Here is a 24,494-nt window from a genome sequence, read left to right as displayed (position 1 = left end):
TTGGTGACACCAAAAATTACCAACCACTCCCAACTGACCCTAGAGAAGACCTTCGCACCGAAATCATAAATCTGGTGGAAACAGCAGAAATGGCAGGCCATATCTCCAAACAAGAGGCCGACTACCTGAGTAAAACGGAGGCGAAAACCCCATATTTTTATGTGGTACCCAAAATGCATAAGGATAAATTGCCCCCCCCAGGAAGACCAATAGTTTCCGGCATAGGTTCATTATTGGAACCTTTATCAAGGTTCTGTGACTTTTTTTAGAAAACTATTGTCCACGGAACATCCGCATACCTGAAGGACACAAAGAGCCTATTAACACTCTTAGAGAATGTCAAAATGGAGGAAAACACCATCATAGTGAGCTTTGACATCGAAAGCCTCTATACCAACATACCCCAGTATGCAACCATCAATGTCCTAAAGAAAACACTGGAAGAAGCCACCTGGGACTACCGCACGCCAAAAGAATTCATCATAAAATGTGCAACCCTAGCCCTCAAAAGGAATTTTTTCGAATACGAAGGGTACCTATACCTCCAAATAGGGGGAACTTCTATGGGCAGCGTTTTTGCCCCGAGTGTTGCAGGGCTCTATGTGTTCGATTTCGAGCAAAAGTATATTCTATCACCAGACAACCCCTACTTTGAAAATATCAAATTCTGGCGAAGATATATAGACGACGTCCTCACAATCTGGCAAGGCCCACAGGAAACACTAATGGCATTTATAACTTGGCTCAACAACTGTGACCCGCATCTGCACTTTACCCACAACGCAGACAGAGATAAAATGGTTTTCTTGGACATACAAATCCAAAGAGAAAATTACACCCTTACAACAAAAACCTATTTCAAACCCTCTGCCAAAAACAATCTGTTGAGGTACGAAAGTTTCCACCCTCGCCCTTTGAGGGAAAACCTGCCTTACAGCCAATATCTATGCCTACGGAGAAACTGTAGTAAGCGGACAGACTATAAGAACCAGGCGGAAGACCTCACCAAAAAACTAAGAAACCGTGGCTACCCGTCCAGAATCATCTATAAGTGCCAAAAAAGAGCAAGAAACCAGCCTAGAAAAGCCCTACTAGAAGAAACAATGAGAAACAACGAAACAACTCCACTCACATGCGTTACTACCTATAATGCCATTTCAAACCAAGTCAGCAGAAGCATAAACAAACATTGGTCTATAATAAACTCAGGAATCTTTAAAATGGGAGAAACCACTGTTCTCATACAGGAAAGCAAAGAGCCTAAAAGACAATTTGGTTAACACGAGACCCAGGAACACAACAATGAATAACAACCCCACCCTCACCCAGATGTGGGGCCTCCCGTCGGTGACAGGACACTCTAGATGTGGGGATTGCAGTGTTTGCCACCTCACTGATAACACCAAAACTCTAAATCTAGAAACTGGCAAAGTCTGGGAGCAAAGATCCCATACAAATTGTAATAGCAGCAATGTTACATACCTGATCACATGCACTTGTGGAAAGCCTTATATGGGAATGACAGCACGCAAGATAAAACAGCGTATCTGTGAGCATAGAAGCACGATTCGATGCAAGAAAAATACCACCAGACTCACAGACCACTTCTTGACAGTACACCATACTCCGAATGACATGAGGTGGACAGTGATCGAACAATTGCAACCAGGTCCCAATGTACAATCACGCCTTTTTGAAAAAGAGCAGCGGTGGATTTACAGACTTTCAACCCACAAGATGGGCCTTAATGACAATATCCCATGGGCTTCTGTCTTAAAATAAATAGTGACCTCTTGAGAAACACAGCATATACTTCTCGGTCACAATACTCTTCTGTGAATCCTTATGACAATCATGTGTGTGTCCCTTTAAGTTCCGATGTAGTTTCACATTCTATTGTCTGAACAGAATCTTGTCCCATCTGCTCAGATAACTTGGTGGCCCCAAACGAGTGAGCGCTCGTCCCCCGAAGAGCCGCTCCCTTGACCAGAGTCTCATACTATCTTGTCCCCTATGGATGCAATGTATCCGTTACTTTTTTCACGCATGCTCTATGCTTTAGTGTATCGTCACCCAGGCAACCAATGGCCCTTCTCACTCCCCGTAGTCACGCTTCTCCGGACTAGTGACGCAGTCACCACGTGACCACACCCGGAAGCGACTATCACTTTAATACCGGCGCTCGACTGCACGGCAATTGACGCAGCGCAGCGGAAGGTAGAAGTAGGTTATGGGCCACTCTCCACGCCAGTAAACTGTATGTAATGAAACCTTTTTACCCCCACAGAACCCCGATGCGGGCATACGCCATTCTGCGTACACACACCGATGTGGCCACATTTACCGCCGTTCGGCAATTTTGAATAGGCTAACCTTATCACGGGTACTTTATCTTCTATACAGAATACGTTGTACTGCGTGATGTGCCTACCCCCTGCCCGACGAAGCACCACAACTAACTACAAATAGTAAGCCTGCCCTCTGCCATGCAGTATCTGTGACCCTCTCTATGTTACATGTTTGTTAGTCCTGTGTGTCTCCTGTTTGAAATTTCGGACATATCCTTTACCGTAATTGTTAAGGGCCACAACTGCCGGGCCCATGATAAACATTACGCACTAAAACACCTTTCCAATTAGAAGGCAATGGCGATCATAACCTAAACATCACAATTTGTGACTTCACCGCAGTAGAATGCTACTGCGATAAAAATAGAATTATTGCATGCGATTGAGCACGCACCAATTGATACTTATATATCGGTCCCTGGCACTAACAGTAAGCGCTCACGGACACGATATTATCACGCTCAGTATCTCCAGAAGTTTTTCCATCCATCACTGTGGCATGAAGTATGAAAGCACTAAGAACCTGCACAACGTAACAGGCTAGTAAGAATGTTTGCGCCTGACACCTGTTTACTTTCTCTCCCCACTGTTTTTTTACTTTTGCTCGACATTTTTTGAGCACACTAACTTTGGCAAAATTGCCAATGGAATAGAAAGGATTTAGGATAGGGTGAGTCTTTTAGGGGACCCACACCGTCCATCTCCTTGGTCCTGATGAATACTCGGTATTTTCCCACACGGTAGAAACATGTTGACCAATTCACCTTAACACATACAGAGATACTCAGATCGTAACTCTCCTCCCAGTATCTCGCCCATTATTTTTACTATTGTCCAGTTACTTTTTAATAAAACTCACTTTTTCAAGTTAAACCAGGACAATTTTTAACATTTATTTTTTCTGCACCCACATTCACAACCTGCTCCACTGTACTACAGGTGTCGAAGCACACCCTGGTGACGCTAGGCCACCAGGGTGGACCCCGATGATGAAGCACGTCACCACTAGGTGGTGAGTGAGGGGTTTCTTATAAAAGGAATATTTATTCCTCCTCTTGGAAAACCTTCAGCCCAACTTCGGGTGATACTTCTCCATTTGTTTTCTATAACCTTGATCAGGGGAACAGGAGTATTCCCCGTCAACCACGGGTGGACACCATCCCTTGCTCTCCCCCTTGTTTTTCCAAGATCCCTATTGTATCCCATCTATTGAACCCTACCTGATGGCATAATAATCCCAGTTGGAGAGGACCATAGAGGTGTGGCTTTTGTCAACCTTCCCTGCCAGCCCAAGCGTTTGCTAGCCAGCCAGACGGAGATCATATGAGCCATTGAACCAAGATATCTCCCCTTGCGGGATTTTTAATATAGGGCTCCTTGATACCCCTCCCGGCGAATCTGGTATCTCTCTAGGTGGTACGCTGGATTCGATGGGGAACTGTACAGCCAATGGTTAGTTGCCACTAATTGTGATGCCAAATAATAAAGGCGTAGGTCTCGGAGTGTGATGCCTCCCTCGTACCAGCTCTTGGTCAGATTACCTAGGGCACTACGTGGCATCCCTCCATCTCACAACAGTGTCCGAACCTCAGACTCCACACTAGCAAAATAGGAGTCAGGGATAGGATATGGGCAGTTATGGAGTGAATAGAGGAACCTTGGTAGTGCTAGCATTTTAAGCAGGGCCGCACGACCAGATAACGACAGTGGCAACAATCTCCAATGTCTGACATTTTCCTTAACCCATCCCATGCTCGTGACGGAACCGTTCCGTCACGAGCCTCGGGTGGGCTGTGCTGGTGATGGAACGGTTCCATTACGGCCCGCTCGCCATGCCTGCGCGGCGCGAATTCCACGCCTGCGCTGACGTTCTAAAGAGCGGGCAGGGCCGTGACGGAACCGTTCCGTCACAAGCACAGCTCACCCGCGGGCCGTGATGGAGCGGGTCCATCACGAGCACAGGAGCGCCGCGTGGCCCCGCCACCCCCTTAGCGCTGCGGCGGAATAGCCGCCGCAGCGAAGGGGTTAAATCTCTGCAAGGGGGTGGCTAGATTTTTGTCGTAAAAGGTTGTAAAGCCATCCCAAGGTACCTCTACATTGCATCCTTTAGGTAGCTTAGGCATGGGGCCGTGGAGAACATAGAGTATTGATTTTGCCCAATTAATGGCATAGCCAGAGTATTTTCGAAGTTAGTAGAGATGTTGAGTAGATTGTGTATAGAGGCGTATGGGGAAGCTAAATAAATCAGGATATCATCTCCGTATATGGATATTCTATCCTCAGTGTCTTTGTCCCATTTTAGACCTCGTAGTGACACATCTCGTCTTACCCATGCCAACAGTGGTTCAAGAACAAGAGCGAACAGCAGAGGGGATAGGGGACATGCCTGTCTAGTTCCCCAGCGTAACTTGAATTCCCTAGAGTTATGTTTGTTAACCTGCACCTGTCCCAGCAGGTCAGTATACAGCAAGCGAACCCAGGCTATAAACTTGGGGCCAAAACCAAAGCATGCGAGCACTTCGAAAAGGTATGGCCATTCAATTGAATCAAATGCCAGAGGCATACAGGCACATAATCACTGCGTCTTCTTCCAAATAGGGTTGTCTCGCAAGCACATTATTCACTCTGAATATTCAACGCGGTTTTCCGGCCGGGTACGAAACCAGATTGGTCTGTGTGAACCAGGGAGGGCAACACCACGTTCAGGCAGGAGACCAATAATTTCACAAGGATCTTGGCCTCTTCATTTATTATTGAGATTGGTCTATACGATTTGCAGCAATCTGCCGCCTTCTCGGGCTTCTGTATAACTACTATAGATGCTAGTCTTTGATCTGGTGGTAATATGCCCTTCTTCAGGCTTACGAATACATAAGGTTAAGATGGGGGGCTACCTTCACCTCCACAGATTTGAAGAACACTATCGGGATACCATTAGGCCCCATCGCTTTCCTCGAGTGAACACTATAAATGGCTTTGCAGAGTTCCTTGTTTGTGATATATGCTTCCAGATCGGCCTTTTCAGTTTCCAACAGGGAGGGCAGATACTATCCATGGCGACGTGTAAGTGGTGGGGGGTGCATATACCCTCTCCAAATCACTCGCGAAAGTATCTGCAATTTCCTGTGGGTCAGATAGTCTTGCGCCCATGTCAGTGGATCGTTCTTGCACCCATCAAAGTTCCAGCTCTCTTTGCTCCAACCAGCCCAGCATCCTACCCACCCTTTCCCCCCCATCTCATACACTCAATGACGTGTGAACAGTAGTCACACACTTTCCTTTTCTCGCAAAAGGGCTTTATACTCAAGACTTTTAATCATCAGGCGGAGCGCTGTTGTATCATAGGGTGAGGAGTTGTGGAGTGACTCTAGTTGTTGTAAGTTGCTCTCCGTTTCAAGTATGTGCTCGTTGTGAAGTCGGATATAACCCATTTTTAACGCTAATGCATGGCCTTTCAATACTGCTTTATAAACCTCCCAGATCGTCTGCGCAGACTCCAGTGACCCAAGGTTTTCTGCGAAGTAGTGGTCCGTCTGTTCAGTTAGTTGTTCCTTTATATCAGGTATCTTAAGAAGCCACAGGTTTATCACTATAGAGCTAAGTTGTTTTGGGCGGTAGAAAGTAAGCTCGACCCACACCAAGGAATGGTCCGAGATTCCACGCGGGAGCCCACAGGGATTCTGAAATTGGCCTGAAATTGGCCTACGTCCGTCAAAAGTGTAGGAAAATAGTCTATATGGGACATGCTCTTATGAGTAGTGGGTGTAATACTTCATTTGTGGTTGCAGTGAGCGCATTAGTCCGCAAGTCCCATGGCCTGAGTGAATTCCGCCATATGAGTGTTTGGTCTAGCATTCGGTCGCTGGGGATATCTATCTACTTTATCGTCCATAGTCAAGTTAAAGTCACCTCCCATTATCAGGGTGCCATCCGGCAGTTCCAACAATATTTTACCTAAGTCACTAAGCGCTTCTTTTCCCAATGCAGGAGGGGGGGAAATCCACAGATTAAATTCAATGCCTTCCCCTCCCAGATGGCCTCAAGAACCGCAAATCTACCCTGTGGGTCCACCCAGATACAGGTGGGTGCAAGAGCAAGGCTCTTGCGCACTAGGATACCAGTCCCCCTTGAGCCAGAAATAAATCCGGCATGTACCAATAGCTTATAACCCCACCTGCTGAGCGCCTTGCAGCTATTACCTATAAGATGGGTTTTTTTGCAGCAGGAGAATATCTGGTGTGTGTCTCTAAGTACTGTGACACTACGCCCCTCTTTATTGTATCCCCTAGCCTGCTAACACTTTCCGCCTGGACGTGGAATGTTAAGTTAGTGATAGTAGTCAGTGTGGAGTAATGGTGTAGTCAAAGGGATGCAGTCGGGACCCCCTCCTAAGGGGGGAGGTAAACCTTGTCTGTCAGGGCAAACAATTGTTTCAGTGGGGGCTGGATACCCGATATGGGAGATCGAACAACTGCACATCTCGTTTATAACATCACTTGAGTATGGTCACAGCTTATCAAGCCAAATAAAGTTCTCTGTGCATCAAAACATTAACAAAAACCTTAACCCTCCGTCCACCCCTGACCCCGCCCCCCACCTTCCAGTGGATCTCAAACTACCCACCCCCAACAAGGCATAGTGCCTGTCACCTCCCCCCCAAAATGTGAGTCCCACCCTCGCCTTGACTGAAGGATGGATACATGTTACACAACAATCAGATAAATCCTCGTGAACCACTCAGCGCTTTCAATTGGACTTTCTCAGAATGCCAGTGATGCCGCCCAGGCTGACCAGGATAATCTCTTTAAATAAACCAGGAGCCCCCATCATACACCCAGTTGCCCACCTCACCTAACTTTGCTCATAAAGGTCCCAAGTGTCCTTCGGGTTGCGGCAACGAGTATTGTCCTGTTCCCTACCCTCTCAGCCACTCGAGTCAGAGATGTTCGCTCCACAAGCCGGTTCCTCACAATGCTCCCCTACTCTGTCCAGTGGACCGCTACTGACCAGGTCGTGCCTGCCTCTGTTCTGTTTCCCCACCCTGTGCCATCCCTTCAGCCTGTCCCAAGTGTCTTCTGCGGAAGAAAAGAACCAGGTCTTGCCCTCCAATTCAACTCAGAGCTTCGCCGGGAAGAGCATGGAATACAGGATTTCCTTGTCTCGTAGCACCTTCTTGACCGACAAAGCTGCGTTGTTGGTCCTGCACTTTGGTTGTGAAGTCCAGACAGAAAGTTATTGCACTGTTTTCTATTTGTAAGGGCAGCCCAGCGCGAGCCGTTTGGAGGATCATGTCACGGTCCCGAAAATGTAATACTCTGGCTAGGATAGGTCTCAGGGGAGCCCCCGGCTTAAAGAGCCCCCCGGGGACTCTATGGGCCCGTTCAATGGGAAAATAATCGGACAGGTGTTTCGATTGAAGCCTCTTCATTACCAGGTCTTCCACAAAGAGATCCACTGCAGGCCCCTCCACCCGCTCCGGGACCCTCGGTATGCGTATGTTGTTTCTTCGCGCCCTTCCTTCATAATAGTCAAGGAGGCCTTCCATTTTCACCAGCTGGTCTCAGAGTTGAGCTACATGTTGTTTGAGGAGGTCCATGTCGGACGTTAAAGTAACAGTGGCATTTTCCACATCTTTTACTCTGGCATCCATTTTACTTAGATCTGCTCTGATGAGGGCGATCTCTACATAAACGGTGCAAATCAGGGACTCGAGGGATGTCCGGGCTCCCGCAATGGCATCCATAATGTCCTGGAGGGTAGGGTCATGTTGAGGAGACTTGGGATGTGGGTCATTTACCCCTCCTTTGGCAGCCATGTCGGACTCATCATTTGTTTTCCCCCCACGCAAACTTGGCGAGCATCTTTTGGGCCTGACGTTTAGGTCCCCTGCCACTTGCCATTGCGGGGTGTGATTGCTCACTATGTAGGTCTGGTATCGATATTCACCGCTGCCTGCCCAGGGAAGGGGGATTCCTTAATCCTTCGTCGGCTTGTCGGTTTTCCCAGTTAACAAAATAATTTAATCCGGTTGATGAGCGCCACTAAGTTTTGCTTCTGGAACTTTCTGCTGGCTGTTGGTCAAAAGAGGGGGGGGGAGTGACGTATCTTGTACGCGAAGGTGGAGGCACTCTTGATGTATGGTAGGCTTGATGTAGGGCGAGCACTGGTGTCCCCGTGCGCCATCCCTGAAGTGTGCCCCTGCAAGCTTGTGTCCTCAACTCTCGGGGCCACGCTTAATTTGGGCTGGCAGCAAATGTTTAGGGTGTCCACTACACCATGACACAACAGCTGGACATTGTAGCTCAGGTAGGTGATGGCTTGGGGTGATAGAAATCCCGGGCCCTCGGGGGCTCCCCTGTGCCACTAGGCCTCAGACCGGGGCCTCCATTACTACAGGCGTCACTTCCCTCTGCCCAAACAATGTGTGCACGGTGTCAGGCAAGTCTTTGGTGAGCAGTGGGCCGCCCTCGAGCCCTCCAGATGGCCCCCGCTACTCTGTTAAGGCCACTCACCGCTACAGTTGGGATCACCGCCGCAGGCTGCCATGATGCTTCCAGGAGCGCTCAAAGGGGGGGGGGGGTCGATAGGTAATTTAGGCCTACAGTAATTTGGCAGATCTGTGTCCTGGCCCAACAAGGTGGCATTCCGGACCGGCAAAAATCTTCAGGTGACCCAGGGGGTGCCTGCTCTCGACTAGGCCTCAAGCCGTGGCCTCAACTTGGAATAGGTGAGGGGGGAGGAACACGTGCCGTCCTCCACCTACGCGCACCACCCCCAGCTGTCCAGACGGCGCAGACGCAGCTACAGGCAGGCTCCGGTCTTGCGAGGGATCCCCACCCAGTGCCCTCCAGATGCCTCACCACACCAGTGTGTAGCTCCACGGCTGCATCAATCGAGGTCTCTGGAGCAGGCCGCCATGTTGCCGCCAGCAGTGCTCCAAGGGCGCCAAGGAGCCACTGCTAATTCTGGTTAACGGGTTTTGGGCCTCCCGATGTAATCCGCGCTGGTGTTCTCGGGATCTGTGCCCCTCAGTTCGAGGGGATGGCAGACTATTTTAGGCCGGATCATAGAAGAAAGACGGCAAGGATAGCGGAGCCACCTCAGAGCGCAGCCATTCAGTTTGGCTGCTAGCCAAGCCCCCTCTTAGCGCTTTCTTACAGGCCAAGTGGCTACCAACTCATCACGGCTACGTAATTATGCAGACTATAGGACAGGGTGTGTAGATGGGGACTAATGTGGGTGACTACAATAGACACAAATGTGGATTGTCTCAAGGTGGAGTTGAGCCCCAAAAGCTCTATGAATTCATGTGAATCCTGAGTTGCCTTAGGTTGAATGTTTGATCCTTTATAATGTGTGCAATCTGTGCTTTCCAAGTAACAGTTAGCAACGCCAACCGAGAGCACAGGTAGAGGTTGCTCTTTGTACTAGGGGACTTTAACCTTAGTATAGTTGCCAACATTTGAGAAAAAAAAATCCAGGGACACTTTGCAGTACAGCTATTAATTACGTACCTAAAAATTTACCACACCCACTGCCCCAAAGCTCTGCCCACTCCACGCAACCCACATAATTAGTTGATTCAACTTCACCTACTGATCATAGTGCATATTATAGGGTCTGTTTAATAAATATAGAATTGCATGGAATTGAGACAGGAATTTCAAATTTAAGGCCTAATTAGCGGAGTTGGAAAAATTCTCCCATTCAGTTTCATTCGAGAATTTTTCCAAGTTGGCTGCTTCTTTACTAACACTAGATATGTCACACTTGGCAGGGCTAAAAGTGAAATTGCTGGGACTGTCCCGGGATGGAGAATTACACCTGGGACAGTCTCCAACGTGCTGGCAATCTCCTGGCAAAAATGGGACAGTTGCCAGCTGTGCCCTGGCCCTCGGATAAAGACCTGTTGCAAGTTTGGTATGGTTCCCTACACTTGCAGGCTTCTGTCAGCAGCAGACTGTTGTCATCTCTGAACTCGGGATAATGTTGTGGTTTTCCCATCCCACTTCCCCCCCCACCCCTGGTTGTTCACAACTACTAGCATAAGGCTGGCCTTTATATAATGGTGATAAATCCTGGTATAATGTGGGCACGCTTTTGCCTGCACCACCAGTTACATGCCAGTGAAGTTTTGAATAGCCTGCTGAAAAAATACACAACTGAGTAATGGGAGCAGGGGCGGAGTGAACTCCCCTCTCCCCCCGCTTCAGCAGTTGCAGTGGGGGTGGAGTTCTCGATGGGCCTCTGTCTACCACTAGGCAGACAAGGCTCAGAAATAACGTCACAAGGTGAATGATTGGTTGCTTGGTTGAGTGAGGGAAAGGCCGGATGGATGAATAGGTGTGGGTGAAATGGTGGATGGATGAGTGAAAGGATGGATATAAGGATGGATGAAAGAAGAAAATGGCTGGATAATTGAAAGGGAGGGTAGATAGGATGAATAGCTGGAGGAGTGAAAGGGTGTGTGGGTTGAGTGAAAGAGTGGATAGATTGATTGAAAGGGTGGATAGATGATTGAGCAAAAAGGATGGGTGAGTCAAAGGATTGATGCTGGGGCATTGTCAACACCCAACTTTAGAAGCTAAAGTGGAGAGGAGTTATTGATGGGCCTCTTCTAACTGGGCAGAGAAAGGTAGGTGAGTGGACGTGTGAGTGAAGGGGTGGATGGATAGGTGAGTGAAAGAATGGTTAGATGAATGAAAGGGAGGATGGATAGGTGAGTGAAAGGGAGGATGGATGGATGGTGAATGAAAGGGAAGATGGATGAAAGGGTGAGTGAAAGAATTGATGGCTGAGTGAGGATGGACGAGTAAAAGAATGGAAGGATGAGTGAGTGGATGATGGTTGAGTGAAAGGGTAAACAGATGAGTCGATAGGTGAAGGATGAAGGAAAGGATGAATAGCTAAGTGAAAGCTTAGATGAGTGAAAAGGAGGATGGGTGGAGTGAAAGGGGTTTTGGATAAATGACAAAGGATGGATGGTTAAGTTTGATGGATATATTTGAATATTGAATGGACAGACTGAATGGTAAAACACTGAATGATAGCTGAAAGAATGAATGGATTACAGAATTTAAGGGTGAAATTGTGGATATCAGAGGGTGGATGAAAGGATGAATGGATAGATGCTTGGATGGAACTGACAAGTGCGCTCTTCTGGGGAGGGTTGTGATGACCAGCTTGTTTGCTTGGTGCCATGAGAGCTTTGGTTTGAAAGTTGGGGTATTTAAAATTTCTGGCTGTTCCCTTGAATGGGAGACTCTTCCATCATGCTCATACAACACGTTTGATGGTAAGCCAGGCAACAGGGTATATAAACACTTCTAAAATACTATAGTTATCTGTCCAGCTATCCACGTATCTGTTCAATTAGTCATTCGTTATGCATTCTCTCCCACTCATCCATCGCTGAAGTACCCAAGCTAAGTGCTCACTCACCCAGTCAACCATACACGTACTTATCGATGGTTGGTGGAAACCAGGATACTCCCGGATTACCCACGCACCCACATAACTACATACAAAAATTGGCCAATCTAAAAAAGCGCTACTAGTTTTAAAAAAGCCAAATCCTTTGCCATTGCCAGTGCTGGTTTTAAAAATGTTTACTACCAGCTGGAAATCGAAATGAGGAGAAAAGGGTGGCACACATGATAACTTGACTTTGCATAAGTGACCCAGGATATTTCATAAAAGGTTAACTGATGCATTAGACAGGCGTCTCCATCACTTAAACAGTAAAACACACAAACTGCACATTTTAGAGTAGACCGCTTTAGATCAAGTTCAAAGAAAAACTACTGTTTTTGCAGTTCCTAAAATAGGCACGTTCTGCAGACATTTTGGGGTTTTGTCCTACTGTGCATCAGCTGGTAACAGTGCTTGAAAAATTACTGCAGTGCATGTACTCAATATCCCAGAGTACCCATTTGCCACAGAGAAGTTCAGGTACGCAATTTAAACGTATTACACCAGTATCTAGAAGTTGTAGTACTCTCCCTTTCAAATTCAAGAACAGTCAATACTCTGTATCCAACTACTTGAAACATTGCCTTCTGGCCCTGGTCATCTCCCGCATTGATTATGCCAACTCACTTTACGTTGGCATCCCTGCCTTCCAGCTCTGCCGTCTACAACTGGTACAGAACCGGGCAGCCAGACTCATTTTCCACCAACCTAGAAACCATCATAATCGCCCCCTGCCTAAAAGTCTTCACTGGCTCCCGGTGGCCAAACGCTGCATCACCATCAAAGCATTGGCCGGCCTCGGCCCAGCCTTCACTTACTCTTTGATCCACCGCTATCTCCCCTCTTGTAATCTTCGCTCCTCCCACTTGGCTCTGCTCACAACTCCCACTTTCAAACGTAAGAAATATGGTGGTCTTAGATTTTCTCTTCTTGCCCCCTTCTATTGGAATTCACTCCCTCTGGAACTTAGATCAACTACATCCTATACCCACTTTAGATCCGCCTGAAAACTTTGCTGTTCTGTCAGGACTATGAGTAACGCAATGCCCTTCTCTCACTCCTTGCTGCTGGTTCTGCTGCCCCCCGTTTACAGCGCCATGAAACCGTCTGATGTAAGTGCGCTTTAAGAATTATTTTAACATAACATAACAATATGGACGCGTTAATCATGGCTGCCTTAACACGGTCCAAACAACTAATGTGTCTTTACAACGAGTCATTACAACGACTTGCCTTAGGAAAAGCGCTGAAGTTGGAATAGTATAATTTATTATTCCAACTCCAGTCTGTGCAACAGAAGGGAAAGTGATTGACTTAAAGTTCAACATCAATAAAACAACGCTTTCCTTAATGCAAGTAGATCTAACGACCTGCGTGATAAAGGACTGCATTGTAAAGATTGATCTGTGGTTCGGACCTTGATGTTAAGGCATAGCGAGTTTCAAGCTGTGATATAAAGGCTGTTTCCCTATTCGTTTTTTTAATGTTTTTCAGTAGAAATGATTTTTTATCTAAAGGTAAACTCTTCCAATTCTCCTAGTCCATTGGACAGGTGGATGTTTGGGGTGCTCTCCTAGAAGCCCCTTGTTCCCAAGTGAAGTTGGTGGTGTAAAACTCCTTCTGCTGCTCTTTGTTGAGCTCTGGTGCAAAGAGTGGGATTTTATTGCAAAACATTATGAGGCAAACTGTGAAGGCTTTGTAAAGAATCCCATCCCTTCCATTTGAACTGTTAAACTTACCAGTAAATACGTTTAGAAAGACAGAGGGCACCATCGGGAAATGCTTTTCCCTGGTGATGGACAGGCTTTTTCTCCCCAAACCAGTGCACTCCAGCAGGTCTGATGACCATTTCTTCTGCCGCCTTTGATCAGAAGGCTTCTCCACCGGCAAGTCCATCAAACTTCTCTTGCGCAGACCACACATGCTGTTGACTACGTGGTTCTTTTGCTTGTCTGCTCTGCATTTACTCTGGATGCCAGGGTCTGGTAAAGAGTCAACCGCCTCTTCCTGAGGGTGCTGAAAGTTGGTGCTAGGCCTAGGGGAGCAGCTGGATGGATAAGTGGGTGAGCTGAGTTGGCGGGTGGTGGTCTTGATGTAGCAAGGGTTGATTGTTGGGTAGGATTTTACAGAACGGGGAGAGGGGTAGATGAAGACTTGGGAGTTGTGGACCATCTCACTCTGGCTTTGTGTTTCTTGATTTTTGCAGTTATTCAGTGGAGTGGTGCTGTCTATGGGGCTATTAGGGTGCTGTGGACCCAGTGGACTTCTGTTATGGGCAGAAACCATGTAACACTCCTGCAGTTTGGGGCTTGGTAGCAAGGGGGAGATCGAGTCGCTGGAGTAATGGACTGGATTAGGGAGACTTTGGGTGGGAGTCTTCTTGCTGGGTTCTAGCAGCTTTCCACAACATACGTCCTGGAGAGGGCTTTCACAATCCTGTAGGGGCAAGGTGTACACATTGGAGTCCTTCAAGATACTGTTTTTGCCCTGCGCAAACAATTCCAGGACAGGATCTGGTCTAATACCATCATTGTTGGATAAGCTCATCGTGTCTCTCCCCCCTGTGTGCTCTGCTCTTGCACTAGTGATAGCTTCCTGTAGCTCACAAGAATATTCTGGCATCGCATCACTCTTCTTGGTCTCATCCTGGATCTCCACTGCTTGTAGAGTGTGTAATCCTGGTATCGTCGAGTTATAGTCCAATCTACTTCCCCGATCCAAGGAGACCTGGAGTTTGGCTCTACTTTCAAGTGACGCTGCAAATGAAGCAAGAGATGCCTGCCCAGTCACTTGGCCCTGCTGTACTGGAGTGGATTTTGATGATGTCCCCTTACCCTGCTCCCTGACACCCTGAGGAACATGTTCAATGTAGCTTTGCTCACTCACACCCCGAGGAACATGTTCAATGTAGCTTTGCTCACTCACACCCTGAGAAGCATGTTCAATGTAGCTTTGCTCACTACCCTGAGAAGCATGTTCAATGTAGCTCTGCTCATGGACACCCTGAGAAACCTGTTCAATGTAGCTTTGCTCACTCACACCCTGAGGAACATGTTCAATGTAGCTTTGTTCACGGAAACACTGAGGAACATGTTCAATGTAGCTCTGCTCACGGACACCCTGAGGAACATCTTCAACGTAGCTCTGCTCACTGAAGACCTTTGGAACAAATTCAACGTAGCTCTGCTCACTGCTCACAGTTCCTTCTGCTATGGACACAATCGGAGTCTGATTCTGAAGAGCCTGAGGGAAAACCAGGCGGTGCATGAAAGGATTGCCATCACAAGTTTCTATTCGGATGCGAAAGTACAACTTCTCCACACTGTGCACAGCATGCATGGTGACCTTGGGGGAAACTCAGCTTGGCTTTGCATAGGCTGTAGAGCTAGTGTCCAGCAAGGAATGCCTGAAATAATGAAAAGAAAAATATATGTTATAAGTAGACTATCCTTGCACGATTCCTTACAGAATAGGAGGTCTTGAGTTTAAGTGGGCACATAATTTAGCTCAAAAGTCACTGCACTTTGCAGGGCTGCAATGTGTGTGATCTGTTGAGAAATATAAAACAGCATTGGGCCTAGTACCCCTAATAAAATCATGGTACTACAACCTGTACCCTCAAGTCCCAAACCCGAGATTTACAGTTGCCCTTATGTTAGGTTATAAAGACTTTTGTAACGCGCTCTGTTACTAGCAAGTATCCTGGCGTGGAGAGAGAGGTGGCAGAAATGGGGGGGGGAGGGGCAGGCAGTTACAGGTTCATATTAAACAGATGGGTTTTCAGCCCTTTCTTAAAGGCGGCAGTGGTCTGGGCAGCCCTAAGATGTAATGGAAGAGCGTTCCAGGCCCTGGCAGTCCTAACTGAAATGGACTGGTCTCCAACTCTGGAGAGCTCAAATCTGGGCACGGTCATTTGGCACCGATTAGCCGAGCAAAGACAGCACTTCGGAATATACAGGGTAAACCGTTTCCTCAAGTACACAGGTCCGAGCTGATGGATCGCTCGGAAAGAGAGAACCAAAGTTTTAAACATAATCCGGTGCGCCACCGGAAGCCAATGGAGGCTGCGTAAGTGAGGGCGGACGCTAGACCTCATAGGCAATTTAAACAGGAGTCGCGCAGCCGCATTTTAAATAACCTGAAGGCCACAAGTTAAATCAGTATCCAAGAGAAAACCACCCAAATGCCACCAGATCAAAGACATACTGTAATTGAAGTACCCCAGAATTTTTCCTTGGCCAAGACTGAGCCGCCATTGAGACCATGTCCGCTTAAAGACACGTCCATGCTCCTGAAGCAGGAGCAAGTCGGCTCTTAGACATATGCTCACACGCCACCAGGGTCACATATCTACCCTAAAAAAAGTCAAAGCCCGTAAAAAGGGGACTGAGCACCCACAGGCAGAACCTGCCACTCCAACCAAATATAGGAGATGATTTTGCCTCTTGGAGCATCTCCGAGACCTACAAAGACAGTGAAGTCCATAAATAAAGCCACCCTCTCTCTTACAACCCCCTCCTCACCACTAGACACATGTCCACTTCATTCACAGACTGCTTTTTTCTACTCTTGCATAGGCCATGACAACAATTCCAGCTGCGCTAGGTGCATTGGGCTACCAGGCCAATAGCTTTGGGGTGGGGGTTGACACCCCCACTAAAGGAAGACATTCTTGATTTGAAAATTGAGTTTGGGAGCCCAGAGTCTGGTCTGCTATCTGTATCGGCTTTATTATTATTATTTTTAATAACGCCTGTCTTTTGAATTTTCTGTTACATTCACACTATATAAAGTGCACATTTGTTGTCATAACACAGTCATAACACAGAGCATATATCGTCTCTTATGATGTATAAATTGTTCAGCAAGAATGCATCTCTGGGTAGTGTGGGGTAGTTACCTCAGGAAATTACCTAAATTAGGGCATCTATGTAAGGTGTCAGTTACAGTTTTTGATAACAGAAAGTGTTACACATATTATATTTCAATCAATGTGGCATTCAAGCATGCTTGAGTCTTTAAACACCTAAGTTCAGCAACGGAATAAACATAAATAAAGGTAACAACTTGAAGATTAAAGCAATTGTCACCTCTTAGATATCAACCTGTCCCTCCATGCCCTTACTTTGTTTACATTGCTTGTCATCTACCATATATGTTTGCATCCTTGTGCATATGGCTGTTGAAAGGGTTGATTGGATACACACAGATCGAACAGGAAATCAGAAACGACACATTTTTTTGGACACATATGTCAGGTGGCTACCCTCCTCCATTCTATTATATATGGGGAGGGGCTGTCAATGACGGCTTGCGTCAAGAAAGTTGTCAGCTTGGGAGCGCGCCCCAGGCATAATTGCCAGTAAGTGAACCTCTTCGCTGCTAGGCCTTTCCCCCCCCCTGTGCGAAGCCTTTTTTGGCTATTTGAGGGATCTTGCGCTTAGGCCCCTGTAACTTTTTGACCACATAAGGTATCCACGCCAAATCTGCGTCCTTGTTTTCCAGGGGATTCCTGGGGATTCTAAAGTTAACCAAGGTTTGTGGATTCCCCTGGAGTCAGCTACCTTTTGTTTTTTGGGGGAAAAATGGAAAAAAGTGCTGCAAATGAAAGCGTCTGGGTTTCTCCCTACAAATGGTATCAAAAAAGGGTCTGGGGGGATGAAATCACCAATTCCCCAGATTTTAGGAAATGACAGACTGTTGTCAGAAACCAACATTTTCTTTTACACCGTTTTGCCATTTGTCTGGAACATAGCCTATTTTGGCTATTTTTGTGCTTTCAACCTCCTTCCAGTTAAGGGTAGACATGGGTATGAAAGCAATAATGGATCCTGTAAACCTATACATTTTTTAAAAAGTAGACAAAATTCTGAATTCAGCAAGGGGTCATGTGTGTAGATCCTTCAAGGTTTCTTTATAGAAACTAATTTGTTGAAAACAACAGCTTTTTGTGTCAACGTTTTGACCTGTAACAATTTCTAATTATGACAGCTCTTTGAAAGCAATATACCGTTACATCTGCTAGACCTTACTGGTTGTGGGAATATATAGGACTTGTAGGGTCACAAAGAGCCAGACTAACCCGGAGCCAAAAACTGAGTAACGACTTGCAATGGTTTATTATGTACCAGGTATATAGCAATTATTCTGGGAAAATGTATACATGGAAAAATCGGTATGAAAGACACCCATGTATTTATGAAATTGGAAAAAATATAGATTTTACAAACAGTAGATATTTGCACATTTCCGAAATTGGGAATACTCATACTAGCATAAGAATTATCCATCATTTTTCAAAATTACTTTTTTTTTAAAAAATTTTTTTTACACATAGTCTTTCATTTGTAAGGCAGAAATGCATCAAAAGTCAATGGGTAATAGCAGTTGCTTTAAAAATCTGAAAGTCTCCCAATTAAAATGGTACCTCACTTGTGTGGGTAGGCATAGTGTCCATGACAGTAAACTGCTCAAAACACAACATGACTATACCACATTTTCACAATGAAAAATTACCCTATTTTTGCAAAATGCCTAGCTGTAATTTTTGAACTCTAGCTCTGCCGGCACCTAGAGAAACCTAGCAAACCTCTACATTTGTGAAAACTAGACACCCAGGGAAATCTAGGATGGGGGACTTGACTGGCTCTCACTATGTTCTGTTACCCAGAAACCTTTGCAAACCTAAAGAAATTGTTGAAAAAACTAATTTTCCTCACATTTCTGTGCTGAAAAGTTCTGGAATCTCCGTGGATCCAGACATTTCCACTCACCCCTCGTTCCCCAAAGTCTTCTGAGAAAAATGGTACCTCAAGTGCCCAAAACCTATTGAGGTGACATCAAAATGTGTCATTCACCATGCACTGAATGTCACAGTAAGCAAAATGCAAGTGAGGAGTGAACACACATGAACTACGGTTGTATGATGGAACAACTACCACTTGAACAACTACAGTCTAAACAACTACTCCTTAACCACTACTTAGTCTAAACTACTAAAGTTTAAACAACATCTATCTTTCACAACTACTATGCCTTTACCTCACTTGCCTTTACCCCAAGACAGTCTGTTATGATATACATGTTGATGTCCCTGAAGAGATAGTATGTGATGAGTCATATTCAAGTCCCACAAAGTTAAAGTATATGAACCCCCGTCCCCACAGAGATAGAGTGTAATTATAGACATGCCAGGTCCCCATGGAGATATGTGTGATGAAATGCATGTTCAATTACTAAAAGATAGCGCTTGATTGATTATATTGATGCCCAGGTCCCCACAGATATAGTGTGTGATTATAGTGATGTCCAGGTCCCCACAGAGATAGTGTGTGATTATAAGGATGCCCAGGTCCTCACAGAGATAGTGTGTGACTACAGGGAAACCGGGTCCCCACAGAGATAGTGTGTGTTTATATGGAGGCAGGTCCCCACAGAGATAGTGTCTGTTTATGGGGATGGCAGGTCCCCATAGAAATACTGTGTGTTTATAGGGATGGCAGATCCCCATAAAGATATGTGTGATGATAGTTATGTTCAATTACTCAAAGAAAGCGTTTGATTGGTTATATTGATGCCCAGGTCCCCACAGAGATAGTGTGTGTTTATGGGGATGGCAGGTCCCCACAGAGATAGTGTGTGATTATAGGGGTGCTAGGTCCCCACAGAGATAGTCTATAATTATAGAGATGTCAAGCTCCCCACAGTGATAGTGTGTATTTATAGAAATATCCAGGTCCTCACAGAGTTGGTGTGTGATTATAGCATTACCACAGTCCCCGCAGAAATAGTGTGTGATGACAGTCTAGTTCAATTCCCCACAAAGGTTGTGTTTGATTGATTATATCGATATCCATGACCCCACTGAGATAGTGTGTGATTATGGACTTGTTCAAGTCCCCACAGAGATAGTATGGCTCCACAGTGATGTCTGTAATTATAGGTTTTATGAAGATTTAAATAGATAGTCATAATCTAGTGGTTTAGCAAACTAATGTAGCCACTTCAACAGTGGCAGCTGCTCCACTAAGGTGGAAGAGCGTCGCCCCACTGCTTTAAAGCAGGGCAATGGAAAAAAAGAAATGATAATAATGGACCGTATTATCATTTTATTTTTAGTATTCCAGTTGTTTGACATGGTGTTTCTGGTTGGCTAGCGTATGCAGGTATGGTAGGACAGAACCCATCAGTTTAGTCAGGGTAAGATAGTAACACATCAAAGACAACCCCTGGCAGAGCAGTCAGAACATCCCAGAGGCAATGTCTAAAGCGTTTGCACAACGAACTCACACAACAGTGACAATTTAGGCACACCATAAAAAGCGACTCCACACAAGGTTACATAAAAATATCTTTTGTATTATTTATTTTTAAAAAGTTAGACCACAATCACATAAATCACTGTGCCACTAGGCACTTTGTCATGACATCACATAAAGTCATACAGCACTTTTGCCAATTGGATAATTGTCATAATTAACAATGTTAGTGAACTTTAGTAAATACTTATAAGTGAACACCACACTGAAAACATAAGGCCTAACATTACAGTTAGTGCAATCAAGACAATAACGATTAGTTAAACATGTTTCCGCTTGAGCCGGTGTCACCAGTCTGACAGGGCAATCTTTTAAGATAGTTGCTTCCAACTTTGTTAACATCCAACTACATCCCCTCTACATCCCCCTGCCTCCTTCTACATGAAAATGCTCCACTGTTCCTGTAGAAACAGAGAAAATGCCAGGAATTACAGATACGCCCTACGGGGCAAGAAAACGCCAAAAGATCTCCTGCCTGCACGACAGGGAGAGAACACGGTCTATGGGTGCTTGTGCTCACCAGTGTGATAGGGCAACTGGCCTGCACTCGCTGCAAGGAAACACCACCGGTTTCCATAGAAGCAGGGGAATGACGGAAGTACAGGGGTGATCTGCGGGGTAAGGAAACACCAAAGGATTTTACTCCTGGAGATCAGCCCAGTGGGAGGTCTGTTTGTTGGTGCGAGCACTCTATCCCTGGGTGCTCGCACTATCTAGCGTGATGGGTCTACCTGCCCCCACTATTCACAACAATGGGGCCAGAAGCCAAGGGGAGCCAAATGCCTCCGGTACAGCTCCGTAGTGTGGCATGGGTACGAATCTCTTCATGTTTCGCTGCAAGCGGCCTGGCGCAGCTGGGAGGCTCTTGCCTTCCTTAGCAATGCCCGCACCCAGGGGCTCACGTCGGCCACCTAGGGTCTCACATCGGCTGAGTGTGGAAGCATCTGAATGGACACGTGAGGCTCTGGTCACTTCCGGGTGTGGCTGGGCCACATCTTCTGACATCCAAGGGAACTCCCGGGCTGATATTCCTTGCTGCTTGGGCATGGCCTCGCAGCCATGTAGCAGAGCCCCGGCTGCTGGCCCACATAAACAAAGGCAAGCAATACGAGAGGGAGAGCGTTTTGTTCCGTTCTCCTCCTCCTTCTCAATGTTCAGGCCCTAGATGAGGGACCTGTGCTGCCCATGCTGCAGGGTAAAAGCGCTCCTGTATGGGGTTAGCACAGCCAACTCCTTGGGCAACAGAATTGAAAACGCTTCCCACGCGCTATTAGCAAACAGGGAGGCAAGCACTACCTTGTCCCTTGAGACACTGGGGCAGAGAACAGGGCACAGGCTGGCTAGCACGGAAGGTCCCTTAGCAGAGAGGCAGTCACTTCAGCCATCCAGCAGGTTAGTTTCACAAAAAGGTATTCACAAACGGCGGTTCCTCCTGGCACACAGCAGTCATTGGGTACGTGCCCCACATAGTGTCTTTTTATTTTCATGGGGTCATAGCCCCTGTATTTATAGTGCCAAAGTCTTTGTTCTGAGGGAACTTCAACCACATATTAGAAGTGCACAACACTGCCGTTCATATTGAAAGCCTTGGCCCCAGACACACCACATGGGGTGGAGCCATTATTGTGGAAGGTAGGCACAGACCTATTCAGGTGCATGTGCAACTCCTACCACCACACCAAATGAAGACCAGGCCTATTCAGGTGCCACGAAAACTCCCCCTGCCACTCTAAATTCAGGAAAGGTCTATTCAGCCTAGCACTGAGTCACCAACGCAGGACAGGACACACCTCAACTACCCCTGGGACTAGAGTGAATGCACATCCCTTCTCTGTCAGTCAAAACCAAATGGTCAATACACATCAGGCAGGCGCAAAAACTCATAAGCACACAGAAATACCCTCTTCTAAAAGTGTTTTTTCTAACTCTGTTTTCACCAATAAGCAGGATTTATCACTAGCTTGCCTGCCCGCTACGGGCCCCCAATGTTAAAAACTGCCTGCCTTTCCGTGGTGGCGTTGCCTCCACGGAAAGGCATATCCCAGCCTGCATACAAATATGGATGACGGTGTCTACCAGACACTGCCACCATACAAACTGCTTTTCCACCCTGTAGGCAATCGGGTGGATTGCCTACCTGTGGAAAACCGGCGGACAGAATTCCCGTTCGCTGGGGTCCCCCCTGCCATGGAAATGTGGCAGGGGAAGTTAGAGGCGGGCGGTGGTTTTTGGCGGGTGGATCGCCACCGCCATACGGGCAGCGGCGATCCGCCCGTTATCATAATGAGCCCCTTAAAATTCCCTTGCCACGCAAAAAACCCATACCCACCCTAAGCCCTAAGAAATCCCTTACGATCCAAAAACTCATACCCACCCTAACCCTGAAAAATCCTTTGTCACACAAAAACCTATATTCACTATAAACCATAAAATATACCTTGCTACCCAAAAACCTATATTCACCCTAAACCATAAAAAAAAACATTGCCACCTAAAATCCCATACCCATCCTAAACCCCCAATATTCCCTTGGCACCAAAAAACCCCGAACCCATCATCAACCCTAAGGCACAACTTAGAATCCAAAAACCCATAACCGCCCTAAACCCAAAATATCCATTATCACCCAAAAACTCATACCCACCCTAAACCATAAAATTTCCCTTGCCCCCAAAATCCCACACCCACAATAAACCTTAAAAATTCCCTTGTGAGACAAAAGCCCATACTTAACTTAAACCCTACAAAATCCCTTGCCACCAAAATCTTAAACCCATCCTAAAAGCTAAAAATCCCCATCAAACCCACAAAACCCATACCCACCTATAACGCTAACAATCCCTTGCCACTCAAAAACTACACCCACCCTAACCACCAATAATTCACTTGCCACCCAAAAACCCATACCCACCATAAAAAATCCCTTGTGTCCCAAAAACCCATTCAAACACTAAAACCTTAATTATTCATTACCACCCAAAAACCCCATTTCAGCTCTAAACCCTAGATGTTCCCTTGCCATCCAAAACCCAAGCCCAGCGTAAACCCTAAAAAAAGCCTTACCACTCAAAAATCCATACCCACCCTAAACGCTAAAAATTCCCCTATCACCCAAACACCCATACCCACCAGAAACCATAACATTTCCCTTGCCCCCCAAAAATCCAGCCCACCCTAAACCTTAAAACAGCTCTTATCACCCAAAAACTCATGCCCACCCTAACCTTAAAAATTCCCTTGCCACCCAAAAACCCACACCCATCCTAAATGCTAAAAATTCCATTGCCACCCAAAAACCCATACCCACCTTAAACCCTAAATAAATCCCTTACCAACCGAAAACCTACACTGACTGTAATCCCTAAAAATTCCCTTGCCACCCAACCACCCCATACTCACCCTAAACACAAAATGTTCCCTTGCCACCTAAAAACCCATACCTACCCTAAAAAAAACTTACCACACAAATATACCCACACCCACCCTAAACCCTCAAAATTCCCTTGCCACCCAAAAACTCATACCCACCGAAAAACCCATACAAACTATAAACCCTAAAAAAATCATTACAACCCAAAAAAACACACACTAAAGCCTAAAGGTTCCCTTGCCACCCAAAACCCCTACCCACCCTAAAAACTACAAAATCCCCTACCAACCAAAAACCCACAAGGACACACCCACCCTGAGCCCTAGAAAATCCCTTGCCACTAAAAATCCCACACCCACCTTAAACACTAGCAAATCCCTTGCCACCCAAAAACCCATACAAACACTAAACCCTAGATGATTCATTACCAACCAAAAACCCAATACCCACTCTAAACCTTAAAAAATCCCCAACCACCCAAAAATCCATACCCATCCAAAACCCCAAAAATGAATTTGCCACCCAAAAATCTATACCTACCCTAAACTCTGCAAAATTCCCTTGCCACCTAAAAACCCTTTCCTGCCTAAAATCCTAAAAATGCCATTGCCACCCAAAAAACCCGTTCCCACCCTAAACCCTAAGAAATCCCTTACAACCCAAAAACCCATACTCACCCTAACCCTAAAAATTCCTTTGCAGCCCAAAAACCCATACCCACCCTAAACACTAAAAAAGCCCTTACCTCCTAAAAACATATACTCACCATGAACCATAAAAAATACCTTGCCAACCAAAATCCCACGCCCACCCTAAACCCTCAATATTCTCTTGGCACCCAAAAACCCATAACCACCCTCAACCCTAAAGATTCATTATCGCCCAAAAACTCATACCCACCCTAAACCCTAAAGATTCATTATCACCCAAAAACTCATACCCATCCTAAACCATAACATTTTCCTTGCCCCCATATACCCACAGCCA

At 46.2% G+C, this 24,494-nt stretch overlaps 1 protein-coding gene across 1 annotated transcript in view; it reads right to left on the bottom strand.

Moving 5' to 3' along the window:
* The window catches only part of LOC147708863 (uncharacterized), a 678,829-nt gene that overhangs the window by 585,501 nt on the left and 68,834 nt on the right, over nt 1–24,494 (bottom strand). The window contains 3 exon segments of the mRNA XM_086925788.1: nt 13,559–14,747; nt 15,039–15,176; nt 15,179–15,225. Coding sequence (XP_086781914.1) covers nt 13,559–14,747; nt 15,039–15,176; nt 15,179–15,225 — 1,374 coding nt within the window.

Source organism: Lissotriton vulgaris, chromosome 6, assembly GCF_964263255.1.
Source record: "Lissotriton vulgaris chromosome 6, aLisVul1.2, whole genome shotgun sequence".
In the NCBI taxonomy this organism is placed as follows: Eukaryota; Metazoa; Chordata; class Amphibia; order Caudata; family Salamandridae; genus Lissotriton; species Lissotriton vulgaris.
The sequence above is the reverse complement of the archived record's forward strand: the minus strand, read 5'-3'. Positions and strand labels throughout refer to the sequence as shown.